At 44.1% G+C, this 14,102-nt stretch overlaps 1 protein-coding gene across 6 annotated transcripts in view; it reads left to right on the top strand.

The window, feature by feature from the left end:
• Positions 1 to 14,102, top strand: part of RIN2 (Ras and Rab interactor 2) — an 83,864-nt gene that overhangs the window by 23,806 nt on the left and 45,956 nt on the right. For 3 of the 6 annotated variants that reach the window (XM_014962495.1, XM_014962496.1, XM_014962502.1), the window contains one exon: positions 5,285 to 5,377. In XM_014962495.1, the coding sequence (XP_014817981.1) occupies positions 5,321 to 5,377 (57 nt within the window). In that variant the 5' untranslated portion in view covers positions 5,285 to 5,320. Of the gene's footprint in view, positions 1 to 5,134; positions 5,153 to 5,284; positions 5,378 to 12,195; positions 12,290 to 14,102 lie in introns of those variants that run through there. The other 3 variants (XM_014962500.1, XM_014962501.1, XM_014962497.1) reach the window with 2 other exon arrangements.

Below are 14,102 nucleotides of genomic sequence, written 5' to 3'. Positions count from 1 at the left end.
GGCAGTGTGAATGTGCTAGGAAAACAAAATGCACCAGGATGCTTAAATTTGCTGAAAACTTGAAGTTCTGTGTATACCTCTTAGTGTATTCTGAAGTGTAGGATTGCATTTTAGAAGTACTTTTTCATTTTTTTTACAAAAAAAAGTAAAATGTATTTATCACTTCTGTTTTCCAGTTTAACCCAGCAGATACTGGATTCACCAAATTAATTGTAATTTTTTAAAATGCTATTTATTTATAAATTGCCATTATAATTTGATGGTAATATGTTGCTAATTCACCATAGATTTTCATAGAACATGTGTATTAGGCTCTACCTAGCTTCTGTGTGTTTCTGATCTGAGACGGTAGAGAATATATTTCAGCTCCTCTGCTGCTCTCTGCTCCTGGCAAAGTGGATGGCCTCAGGACCACATTGACAACTCTCGCCCAGCATTGGTCTCCTGACATCAGCTGAGCTTTGCCAGTTTATGCTTAAGGTCTGCACTGGTGCTTTCTCCTGCTCCTTCTTGACTGAGGGGTAGTAAAACCCTTTTTCGCTTGTGTCAAGTAGTTTCTGTGAGTGTCTGGGCTCAGTAGTTGCACGGCCTTTACGGATTGAGAATTAAAGAGGATGACCAGTTCCTTCAGTGGAATAACTTAGGCTTAAAATACATTTTAAAAAAAATAAAAATGGGTTCTGCTAGTTCTGTTGGCCAGCAAAAGGAAGGCTGCAGCTCTCTCCTCTTCCTTCAGTGACGGCATTAGTGGAGTCTCTGTTTAAGTTCTCTGGGACTGTTTAAGTTCTCTGGATCGCCATGGCCTTGTGCTTTCCAGCTCAGGGGAGGAACACGGACTGTCTCATCTTTGCTAGGACTTTTAGCTAAAGAAAATGGGATGTCTTGCTTTGTGAAACCAAGACTGGAATGAGACGATTAAGGGGAAGGATCTTGAAGTCCAGGACAATAGTGATCATCACTGCTATGGTTAAGAACATATAAAGTACTAAATAAAATTGCAGGAGAGGGAGGAAAGTCGGAGCAGTTTTGACAAGAAGTCTTGGTTATGTCTGGGCACCTGAATGGTGCTCTGGCATCCCTGTGTAAATGAAAACCAGGAGGAGAAAGGAATGGAAAAAAGATGATGGAAAGCACTGCTTTTTCAAAACGTACAGCTTGCGTGGGTGTCAGCATCCATGGGGTGGCACGGCGTTTCAGAGAAGTTTGCCAAGCAGACCCATCATTCCTTTTTCTTGCCTTGTCTTGTCCTTTACACACAATGGGCTTTGTCCTGGATTTGAAGAGCTGTGGGGAGACAGTGCTGCTCCTTGGGGGGGACTTGTACTGCTGGAAAGGAGCCACCCAAGCTTCAGAGCAGTGGGCAGTAGTCAAGCACCTGCTGCCCTTTGAGAGCTAGGAGCTACCAGAGACTGCTAAGTAGGTAAAGTACTGGCTCCTTAAACACGGAGAAGGCTACCTTCCAGATGAATAGACAGAAAGGTCACTCGAATTATACAGTGAGTTGGCTCCTGCAGCTTGGTGACGTTTTCAGATGGGTTTCTGAGCAGTCACCCAGGTGGTGTCTAAGCAAATCTATCTAGACTCTCTGCCTCAGCCCTTAAAACACAGAGGAAGGAGAAAAATGCTTATCTCTGGCATGTTCAGAAGATGACGTGCTTTGCTGCCTTCCTCCGCTCGGCTTCCCAATCAAAGAAGGCAGGTTTTTCCCTTTCTGACAGCCTCATGCTGTCTGAACTCAATAAGGACAGCTTCAGAGCGGTGGTTTTTCAGCCTGTTTTGGGTCTGAATAAGCAGCAGATGTGGGCAGCCGTGTGGAGGAATGAAACTTCTCGACAGTAGGTTTGTTTTTTCTGCAGTTCTTTTTGTGTGCTGGGGAGGTACCTCTGCACTCCAAGGTGGGAGACAGGTAGGACCCCCCCCACTTTAGTATTTGGAGTTTTGCACCCACCCCCAGCCATCCATTTTACTGTTGCGTGTTAATGTCTATTTGCATATTGGCTGGCCTAAAAAAAAAAGCATATGTACCAAAAAAAAAAAGGCACCAAATGCAAAGAAAAAACAACCACCCAACCAGCAGCATTTCCCACTGTGCTGGGTTTAATCAAAAATACTGAAAATTGCTCAAGCATGGAAACAATATTTACCTTAACCTGAGTCAGTTTGAAATTACAGTGTAACCACAAAGGGTATTACACAGAATCTTCATGGTTGGAAGGGACCTTTGAGATCATTGAGTCCAGCCATATGCACAAAAAAACCCAAAAACCCCAACAATCTTGGGCACTAGAGCATGCCCTGAAGTGCCACGTCTACATGTTTCTTAAATCCCTCCAGGGATGGTGACTCCACCACCTCCCTGGGCAGGCTCTTCCAGTGCCTGACCACCCTCTCAGCAAAGTCATTCTTCCCAATATCTCATCTAAACCTCCCCTGCCCCAACTTCAGACCATTTCCTCTGGTCCCGTAAGTGTGGATTGATTCTCTGTCCATGTGAAGAGCTGCAAAGAGCAAGGACTCAAGCTCAGCTGAGGCTCAGAGTTATGATCATAGAGATAGTAATGTTATTGCATAAGTAATAACAATAATAGCAGCTATGGAAGAGTTTAGAGCTTCAGAACCACTTACAAATACAGTTTGCCCTTGGCTTATATGTTTGCGTTCTTCTGTATGAGTGTGGAAGCTTATAAACTTCTGTTTTGAAGTAAGATGAATGTAAAAATCTTGGCGTGATCTTATTTTGGTAATAGGATTGCGTGCAGACACCCTTGTGGTTAAATTTAAAAAAATAAAAAAAAATTACTAATGTTAGATTTCCTGTGAAGGGGTTGTTGTTTGCAAATGTAATGATTGATGACTGAGACTAGAGTTGCAAACACAACTGCAAGATTTTGCTCATAAATGTCTAATGTAACACTTCTAAAATCCCTGGGTTTTTTGCTTGGAATTGAATTTGATGTTGTCGTTTAAAAGGATAGAACTTGGAAAATCGAATTGTTATTCTAATTCCTTTTTGGGTTTTTGGGGTCTTCCTCTCCCGTAAGTCAGGTGCAAATTTCCATTGCAGAACTCATTGAAAGAAAACTTTTTTTTTTATTTTATAATTTAAAAATTCTTCTTGTGTGGCAGCCTCTAGATTGCTTAGAATAGCCAATATCAAATACCAAAAAAAAATCTTTAAAGTGTCTGATGCTCCCCAGAGTGGAACAATCCTTCTTGTGCGTGTGGTGAGTGAGGACCCAGCTTAACTGATTGAGTAGCTCCTGCAAACCCACCCGCTCCCCTGGACTTTAGTTTCTTATACCATTGGTGCAATTGAGTTATTTAGACAGATTTTTAAGTAAAGCAACACGGATCATGATGCTTCAGTGCCTCGTGAAGAATCTATTCCTTTAGATGTGCTGATTTACAAAGAAAGTTTGATTATTGGGGTTTTTGCTGCCCACCCCCACCTTCTCCGGGTGCTGGTTTTTCTCTTCTCTTGCTCATCCTCTCCTGTTTAGCTTTCACAAGAATGCAGAATTCAGGACTTTTCTTTCAACCTTTAAAGTCTGCAGACTCTGCCCGGAAAAAAAAGCCTGGTTCCCGAGCTTCCTCTCATGGCTACTTTTTAACCAGAATCAAAGTGGAAAAATGTAACCTTTTCTAGTGCTCTTGTGGTAATGACCTCTGGAAAGGGGGTCAATAACTTAAAGCTCCATGTTAAAACCAAGAGAAAAATGTTTCTTTTCTCCTACTTTTGCCTCTCGCCCCCTTCCAGTACTTGTGCTTGTCAGGGCTGGCCGTTTAACCCTTTTTTTTTTTCCTTTTAAGCTTGTTGATGCCCACTTGGAAGGCATTAGAGGGAAGCAGAAGCGTGTGTGTGCGTGGGGGGGTGTGTGTCTGTGTCAAATCTGGTTGTTTGCCTTTTTTTTTAAGTCTCTGCATTCTCTGTCCCAGCTGAGAATGCAGCTTGTTTTGCTCAAGCTCCATCTGCACCCATGCTGCTAAACTTGTTTTTCACTGCTGTTCTCTGCCCTTTATATATAAACTTCTACTTCTATTGAATAAAAATCTTAGTCAGTAATGTTTTGCATCTCCAATATTTGCCATAACTGAGAACTTCCAACATAACTACCTACTAGGTGGTTGGTAAATGTGTGAGTGAGAAGAGTTAGGCTGCTTAAATCACAGAATGCTATGGGGTTGGAAGGGACCTCTGGAGATCATCTCGTCCAACCCCCTGCCAAAGCAGGTCCACCCAGAGCAGGTTGCACAGGAACGTGTCCAGGTGGGGTTTGAATGTCTCCAGAGAAGGAGACTCCACCACCTCCCTGGGCAGCCTCTGCCAGGGCTCTGCCACCCTCAAAGTGAAGAAGTTCCTCCTCACGTTTAGGTGGAACTTCTTATGTTCATGTTTGAGCCCATGAAATTACAAGCTCACCACCCAAAATCTTAGAAGGGCTTTTCAACCATGGAACTTGATTCCTGTTTAGTTCAGAAGTTTGTTCATGAATTTCTGGCTTGACTTGGTTGTGACTTTAGAGGAACTGTACTAACCAGCTGGAGGTCACCCCCGTGATATTTCTCATTATGTGTACACGTTCTAGTTCTGCATTGTTATTTTTTTTGGGGTGTTAAATTGCTCATTCAGCTTCCCTGGTAGTGGAAAATGCAATTTCTCCCAAACTGCATCTTCAGTTGGACATGACTCTCAGAAGACTTAATTGCATTTTAGAAGGTTTTTTTTAGGAGGATGTTTGAGGGGGGGTGGTGGTGTGTTTGTTTTGGTGAATTTTTGTGCAGGAGCGTTTTGTTGTTGGGTTTTTGTTTTGTTTTGTTTTTTACATTCATGTTAATATGTTTTTTTCCCTTCTGGGTGACTTTTAATTTTTTATTTTTATTTTTTCCCCTCCTGGTCAGCTCCATTAAACACTGAAATATTTGAGTGGATCATAGTGACATCTAACATTTTGCTCTATTTGTACTTCACGCTGAGGTCAAGAAAACAAACAAAGCGATCGTTATGTTTTAGCATTCTTCTTTAATGAGCACATTAAAATCTACTCAGATCAGCTGTGAGGAGAAGGGAGAAACACGAAACTCCAAGGAGCACTGTCTTTTTGGAGTAATTTATGGAAAAAATAAGAGACTAAAGGGATATGTAAGGACTCTGGTAGGAAGTAAATGGCACCGTGTTGTTGACGGAAAGGGGTTTGGCAGAAGGCTTGTTGTGACTGTTTCTGTGGCTTAGAAAGGAATTTCCTACAGACTGGACTAACCATTAAAAAAATGTTTCTACTTTTAGGAGTTCAAGGCATAGAGTGGAGTCTTCCCGGGGAAGATGTCGTCTTTGACAATGAAAGCCCGTTGTCTGGATAAAAGAGGAAGTTTCTTTAAGGTAAATGGGATATTTATACAGAACATTAAGCACATGGTTTTATGTGCAACGAGTGCTGCAAAATGTGCAGTACAGTCTGTGATCTCTAGCAAGCCTTTTCTGTAAAATAGGAAGCACCACACTGGGCATCTCTCTTTACAGGTGGTATTTGTCGTTAGATTACCACTCATTTTTTTTTTCTTCTGTATGTTGTTTTCCTGTATGCAGAGTAGAGTATTTGGTGCAAAACAGCTTGTGGCTTTCTTTGCCATTAATGCTGAGAATGTAAGCTTTATTATGCACAGGCATAAATTAATAGAGCTTTCTTAAACTGGATTTGTGTAGTTTAAAGTTGCAGTACAGGTTTATGATTTCCATTTTTGAATTGAAAAATCTGTTTTGTTTCCTTGTCTGTTTTAGGGGAAAAATGGCAGGGGCTCCTTGTTCATGTGTAATCTGAACACTCATAAAAATACTTTATTTGTATTTGCGATGTATATTTCAGTCTTTTTTTGTGTGTTTTGGTGGTTTTTGCTTTGTTTGTGGATTTTGTTTGGTTGGGTTTTTTTTTTTAAAAACCTAAGTGCATCTTGTTTGAAATGAACGAGAAGCTGGTGCTGAGCTCACTGCCACGCTCTCAAAAATCCAGCAGGGCAGATGGCTGTGTCTTCAGGTGCCTACATACTTTAAAGGAGTCTAATGCTTCCTCCCTTAAGATACTCAGCCTGGCTCGCTGCTGATACAGGCACTGAGAGCTAGTAGTTCTGTTCTGGCATGGACTCGCTTATAGAGAGAAAATAGAAATAATTCCAAATAACTCCATTTAGTGTTTCTTTGTTCTGGGGGCTGTCTTAAGATGTCACGTGGCTTATGACACATCTAATGCATCACGTTGTAGTAAGAAATACATTTGAGGTGAGAGCCCTTTTCTCTCTTCTCCCCACCGCCCAGTTCTGTTCCATCACAGGACAGGGCTGATGCATGGCAATGAGCCAGGAAGGTGACATTCCCCTGGGAGCACAGGCATGGATGGAGGCCTCTCCAGACTTGAGGTTGGGGCTCAGTTGCAGGGAGGTAGAACCCTCAGTTTTCACTGAATTTCTAGAGTTGGAAGGGACCATAGAGATCATCTAGTCCAACTCCCCTGCTGAAGCAGGATTGCCCAGAGCTAGAGCATGTTACTCAGGAGCATCCAGGCAGGTCTTGAAAATCTCCAAAGAAGGGGACTCCACAACCTCCCTGGGCAGCCTGTTCCAGGGCTCTGTCACCCTCACCGTGAAGAAGTTTCTCCTCATATTTGAGTGGAACCTCTTATGTTCCAACTTGTGCCCGTTGCCCCTCGTCCTCTCAGTGGGAACCACTGAAAAGAGTCTGGCTCCCTCCTCCTTCAACCCACCCTTGAGATACTTGTAGGCGTTGATAAGGTCTCCCCTCAGCCTTCTCTTCTCCAGACTAAAGAGCCCCAGCTCCCTCAGCCTTTCCTCATCAGGGAGATGCTCCAATCCTTGAATCATCTTTGTTGCCCTTCGCTGGACTCTTTCTAGTAGTTCCCTGTCCCTCTTGAACTGGGGAGCCCAGAACTGGACACAGTACTCCAGTTGTGGCCTCCCCAGTGCAGAGTAGAGGGGGAGAATGACTTCCCTTGACCTGCTGGCCACACTCTTCCCTATGCAGCCCAAGATACCATTGGCCTTCCTGGCCGCAAGAGCACACTGTTTACTCATTGTCATTTTACTGTCCACCAGGACCCCTAGATCTTTCTCTTCAGTAGTTGCCTCTAGCGGGTCCACCCCTAACCTATACTGGTACCTGACATTTTTCTTCCCCAGGTGCAGGACCCTACACTTTTCCCTGTTGAACCTCATGAGGTTCTTCCTTGCCCAGCCCTCCAGCCTGTCCAAGTCTCGCTGGATGGCAGCACAGCCCTCCGGGGTGTCAGTTGAAGCACCTTCAGATACTCCCTGGAACTCTTTTTAAAAATGTGCATTCCCCTGGGTGTCACGCCCAGGGCAATATCTGATATTTGTAAAAAATATCTGATTTTTGTCCCCCTAACCTCATTGCAGCTGGAAAATGGAACCTTGAGAACCGCATGAGAAAGCGTGTGCTTCAGGTTGGCTGCCTGCTGTCATTAGGTTTCGTGCATCTTCTGTGCTCATCCCTTCTATGTAGTTCTTGACAGAAGTGATGTATAACTAAACTTGATGACTTAATTTTGCTCTTCCACGGTATTTCCTGTAGAGTTAACTTGCGCCATTGGCCCCAGATGTGCTCAGCAGGAGTAGCTTAGCTCAGGCATGAAGAATCACGCTGCAAAAGTAAGCATGGGTCACAGTGTCCTCTCTTCTGCCCCACACTCTGAGGTTTGTTAAGGCTTTGGGAGGGAGGGGTTGTCAGTCAGAGCCTTTTGGGGCTGTGCTTCCTAGGGGAATGTGCTTTGGTCTCTTTATATGACAGAGAGACTTCGTGCAGTGGACAGACTTTGGAGAATGATCATCTTTCAGGTTGGCATCACAAAAAGCTGAGGTATAGCAGGAGTTATCAGTACAGTTTTTCAAAAGACGACAGAATCCCTTTATCTGTGTTTTAATTACCTATAATGGAGGAGGTCGGGAGGCAGTGCTGAAGTTAATTGTAGAAAAGGCTGTTATTAACATTTTCTTCTAGGAAAAATAAGGATTAGTTGACCTGAAATGCAGTTCTGTTGCTGCTCGAATCTTACCCTAATGCCTGGGTGGGTGTTCTAGCAGATGATAAATAGCCTCATGATAGGCTACTGGCAAAGGAGACCCAAGCAAGTGGTGGCTGGTGCTTGTAGGGCACAGAGAGCTATATTGACCACTGGTGTAGTGTGCAAGACCAGTTTCTGTGTCAGCAGCTTCATAGTGCTGTCATAGCGACACACGTACACATGGAAGTGTTTGTTTCATGTGGTGCATGTTTTCTTTATCTTAAGGCAATCCTACCAGGCCAGTCTTTGGTAAACAAACGCTCAGTGCTGCAGTGACAGTATGCTTTTCTCTTTGTCTCACCCAGAGCTTCATGTGGTCAGCAATAAACAGGGTCTTCCAGGGACAGAAACGGCTTCTCAGTTTTGCAACACGCTTTTGTTTTGTTTCATATCTCGTAAGTAGAAACATCAGCCTTGTTTGGCAGCCCACAAACGAATAGGGAGAATGGACGTTGCCTCTCTTTCCCCATCTGGAGTACTGTGCCCAGTTCAAGGACAGGGAACTCCTGGAGAGGGTACAGTAGAGGGCTACAAAGATGATGAGGGGACTAGAACATCTCTCTGCTGAGGAGAGGCTGAGGGACTTGGGTTTTTTTAGTCTGGAGAAGAGAAGGCTGAGGGGGGATCTGATCAATGCCTATAAATACTTAGTGGATGTCAAGAAGTTGGGGCCAGTCTTTTTTCAGTGGTGCCCAGGGACAGGACAAGAGGAAATGGGCACCAACTTGAATAAGAAGTTTCACCTAAAGATGAGGAGCAACTTCTTTCCTGTGAGGGTGGCAGAGCCCTGGCAGAGGCTGCCCAGGGAGGTGGTGGAGTCTCCTTCTCTGGAGACATTCAGACCCCACCTGGACACGTTCCTGTGCAACCTGCTCTGGCAGGGGGGTTGGACTAGATGATCTCCAGAGGTCCCTTCTAACTCCATATCATTCTGTGGTTCTGAGGAATATTTCTAGGTTGTCACTTATGCATGTGCTGAGGGAATCGTGATGTCAGTGGGACTGTGAGCAAATGCCCATGTCACTTTCTGCAGTCCTTTGGTATTTCCTTGTGTAATTAATTCTTTTGTGAAAAACAGATGTTGGAGTAGCTATTTTGTGCACCTTCTGTTTGTGATGTCATAGTTGTAATTGTTCAAAATTATTAGTAATGTGGTACGCCTGAGAAATTTCAAGACGCCAGACTCTTTAAGGGCGTAAGAAATGTCATCAATTAAGAAACTAATGTCCTAAATTTTCTGAAGGATGGTCTGGCAGGGGCGTGGCTTGGGGAGTGGGAATAAATGATGCCTGAAAGCTACTGCTTCAGACTTCTTGCCATCCCTGGGACGTTGTACTGTTGGACCACTATTCTGAACCTACAGCATTGAATTGGAAACTGCAGGCGCTCAGTGTATCCAGCCTGTGTATAGTGTACCCGGTGGCTGTGTAGGTGCACTTGTGAGTACAGTGAAATTTCCTGCTCTTTCTCCTCGCCCTCCCTCCCCTCTCCCCCCATAAAATTAAGATCCATGCTGACCTTTGCTTCAGAACGCTCCCCCAGATGCAAGGACCGTGTATAGTGCACTTCTGCATATGGCTTTCGTGTTGTGCTTGTTGCTTTCCACTTGCCCAAGAAACCTGTAGCATGCTGGCATGCAGTTTCTCAGGGCACTTAAATCCTCATAAAGAGTATCTTGCTGTTCTCTGCCATGTTTATGAGGAAACTCATTGACAAGTACCAGTGGGAAATTCCAGCTCTTCTTTCTGGTTATTAAACAGTTCCCATTGCTGAAGCTTCTGACCATCTCTTAGTTTTTCCATGTTCATTCTTTTGACTGTTAGTACACGAGGAAAACGATATTGTCCCCATTTTACGGAGAGCAAAAGTCTCTATTTTAATAGGCTAAATTCTCCGTAGTCTTTGTACCTTGCAATTGATGAAGACTCAAAGCCAGCAAGTAATGAAAACGAAGCAAAGATGGAGTTAGGGTTGTGTAATTTCTGGGACTGAATAACTTGCCAGTAGTCACAGAGGAAGTCTGTGGTCCAGCAAGGAACTGAATATATGTCTCTGACAAACATCCTTTTTACTGAACCATTCTCCTTCTCATCCAAATGTCCCAGCTTTCATTGAACTGGCAGCAGAGGTTTTACACCACTGAAGCTTTTCTGTCCCCGAATCAAGCATCGGGTAAAACTTTGTTGCTTGCTGATGAATAAGACACTGAATAATGTTAGTGGTCTTGAGAATTCATAGCTCACTGTGCAAAATAACCAGAAATTGCAGCCACATATCAAAATATTTAATTGTATTCAGACATTTGGACAAGTCCAGAAATAGCATTCCCAGTTTGGCTCGCCTCTGGCTCTTTGCCACCTTGTCACACAGGGTGCTCTTTGAGGGTTGCTACGGGTCTGCTTATCAAAACAGGAAGGAAAAGATGTGATGCCAAAGAGGATGCAGGTCTTCAGAAAGAATGAAAAATGAGATGCTGGCAGGAAGGGGGGTTGTAAGTGCTGAGGCTCATTTGTCCACTCTGATACTGATCCTTGCTGTCTTCAGCCTGCGTTCCCTTGCGTTGATCTTACCTTTTCCTCTTTAGCTGTTGTAAATCTCAGGGCTTGGAAACATTCTGCAGTGGTCACGTTGGTTGACTCTTTCGATGTGCTCTCAGTAAGATGGCAGTTTCCTTTAATTCACTGTAGAAGCTTATTTATCTTTCAACACAAAAAAAAAAAAACAAAACAGGAATTCAGTTGCCGTTCAGTGATGGCTGAATTGTTTTTCTAAAAATGTCCTGAAGGAGACATCAAGTCAGAGCTGCTCTTGGGACTGAGAAACTCTTCATGAGTTGAATGAGTAAGATGATCTGTAGCTAAGCTGGGCTTCTGAGAGGGGCACTGGTCTCTGTCTGGTCCTGGGCTTGTGCTTTCCTTGATGCACAGCAGTGATGTGTGTATAGACAGAGTAGCTTCAGAAAGATTCTTTATCACAGAATCACATGGGGTTGGAAGGGACCTCTGGAGATCATCTAGTCCAACCCCCCTGCCAAAGCAGGTCCACCCAGAGCAGGTCCCACAGGAACGTGTCCAGATTTGAATGTCTCCAGAGAAGGAGACTCCACCACCTCCCTGGGCCGCCTCTTCCAGGGCTCTGTCACCCTCACAGGAAAGAAGTTCCTCCTCATCTTTAGGTGGAATTTCTTATGTTCAAGTTGGTGCCCATTTCCTCTTGTCCTGTCCCTGGGCACCACTGAAAAAAGACCAGCCCCATCCTCCTGACCCCCTCCGTTTAAGTATTTATAAGCATTGATCAGATCCCCCCTCAGCCTTCAGACTGTAGCTCCTTGGGAGTGTGTTGCTTCCAGTGAACACACTCACTGTGATTTTTTTTTTTTTTTTTTTTTTTCTGCTTATATGACATCCCTGAAAGATGTAAAACATAAAAATGGAATATGTGGGTTCTGGTGAGAGTGTGCTGGGGAGCTGAGCTAAGTTATGTTTGTGGTCTGTACGTAGGAATTACACTGTCACCCCAGCCAGCATCTAAAAGCTCAAGTCAGTTTTGTAGAACGGAGGATCAGTTGACAATAAGCATAGCGTGTCATGGTATGAAAGGAAACGTTGTGGTTGAAGATGTTTGTATTCCATTATTTTGTCCCATGGACTTTAGGAATGTAAACAGTTAGTACATGAGTATTTGTGGGGATCTAATGTTTAGGATAGGTTTGGTTAGGGAATAGTGTACTGGGCTGCTATGTGAATTCATGCTTTCTGAGTCATTATTTGGGTTTACAGTGGTTGCATTGTAGTTTCTTTAGAACTTACAGAGCCATGCTTTATCAGAAATAAACTCTGAAGGAATTGGCCATTTTTGTGTCTAATGCAATTTATCATGTTATATAAGGTTTCCCTTTTAGGGAAGTTTAAGGGTTTTTTTACTGTTAAATAATTCACCACCTGAGAAGATGTCATACTTTAAATTCTTTTTTTTTTTTTTATGTAAACCTCTTGTTTCTCTAGCAGAGCAGATAGTATCTGTTTCATAGTCCTAAATAATCGGCCTGGGATTTCTTCAGATTACTTTTTAAGTCTTGGAGCTCATGTATGTTGTTTTACATTAACAGGGGCATCTGACAGATATATCTGTCCACTTCAATTGTATTTTCCTTTGGAAACAGCCTCTTGTGGTCTTGATTTCAAGTCTGTTGAAACCAATGGGTGAGTTTTCCCATTATTTTCAGCAAAACAGGAATCGCACTCTTTATGAAAAGAGAAATTTGGTTGAAGAATTCAAATATTCTGAGCCTTCCGCTGAGAAGGTGGCAGCCTTCTGCTGCTGCTTGTTTTCTCAGAGTTGGATCTAATAACAATACACACCCAGGATCCTTCCTGCATTTTATAGAAACGTATTATTAACAGCTCACCTTGTATAATGCTATTCATGCAAACATTGCATACGCTGTACAATGACCAGAAGCTTAATTGACCCTAAATACTGCAGAAATGATGTCATACAATCATGAGTGCACCTTATGTTATTTGATAGAAAATTATTTGTCAGGTGCTGTTGTAACAGTATGTGTCAGTTAATTGCAAGAATGACTAAATGATACAGCCCCAGGAGGTCTGGGCTGCGGTGCTGGCACCTCATGATTGGGAAGCGGCTGCCATTGCCCCTTCTGTCTTTGAAGCAGAAGCATGTGCTTCCTGTGCTGCTTCTCATGATGGCTGGTGCCTCCATACCTCCAACCAGCTGCCAAAATCATAGAAGCATAGAATGGTTTGGGTTGGAAGGGACCTTACAGATCATCCAGCTCCAGCCCCCCTGCCCTGGGCAGGGACACCTCCCACCAGACCAGGTTGCTCAAGCCCCATCCAGCCTGGCCTTGAACCCCTCCAGGGATGGGGCAGCCACAGCTTCTCTGGGCAACCTCTTCCAGTGTCTCACCACCCTCACAGCAAAGAATTTCTTGTTGGTATCTCATCTAAATCTCCCCTCTTCCAATTTAAAACCATTCCCCCTTGTCCTGTCACTGCACTCCCTGACAAAGAGTCCCTCCCCAGCTCTCCTGGAGCTCCCTTCAGATCTTGGAAGGCTGCTCCAAGGTCTCCCCAGAGCCTTCTCTTCTCCAGGCTGAACAACCCCAGCTCTCTCAGCCTGTCTTCATGGCAGAGGTGCTCCATCATCTTCGTGGCCCCTCCAGTGAGTTGTTGGCACACATCCACTAGCTCCTGCAGCCTGGGTGGGATGTGCAGTCAGCATCCGGCCGGTGTCCCATGCCCAGCCTGCATCCCATCTCCCTGCTGGGATGCTCCAGGGCTGGGCAAACCAAACACCTGGTAGGCTTGGAGAGTTGGGTGAAGCATTGATTCAGCCTCCCCTTCTTTCCTGATCGGCTTGTCTGCGTGGATGGTTGATTTCTTTGAAGAAGCCAGGAGGCTGCCAAGCAGCCTGTCTCCTGCTCTGCTCCAATCTTAAGGAAACAGCTGACATTTGAAGGAAGACTTTTGAGACACATCTGTTGCCAGGCAGAGCTGACATCCCTTTCAGCGGTTTGATGATAATCTCTTGAAAACAAATAGATCATCAGTTCCAGCTTGATTATTCTGAGACTGACTGCTGTAGATTTTAACATACTCCATGCGACTGAAGGAGCTGGGAATAATTTTTCTGATTTCATGCTCTCCCTGGGCTCTTGTGAATCCCCTCCACCCCCATCAGGCCCTGCAGTGGGGGGATCAGACAGATTTACCAGTGCATGTAGCATTAATTATATCACTAATTCAATGGAAAGGCTGCTCAACTGACCTTCAACAGTATTGTATGCGGCAGAGCTCTTGCCTCTGTTTTCATCAGCAGATTAAATCCTGGAATAGTGTTTAATGTTGAGCTTCAGGCAGTGATTTCCATCACAAGTTCCTATTTTAAATGGTAAAATATAGTTGCAGATCATTGTGAATCAGTTGCCATCTATAAGGAGACTCCAAACCCTGACCCGTGTTGTGTGCTGGTAGCCGATCAGTGGTGGCT

Source organism: Calidris pugnax, unplaced genomic scaffold (genome assembly GCF_001431845.1).
Source record: "Calidris pugnax isolate Ruff unplaced genomic scaffold, ASM143184v1 scaffold147, whole genome shotgun sequence".
NCBI lineage: Eukaryota > Metazoa > Chordata > Aves > Charadriiformes > Scolopacidae > Calidris > Calidris pugnax.
This window is presented reverse-complemented; position numbering and strand designations above follow the sequence as displayed.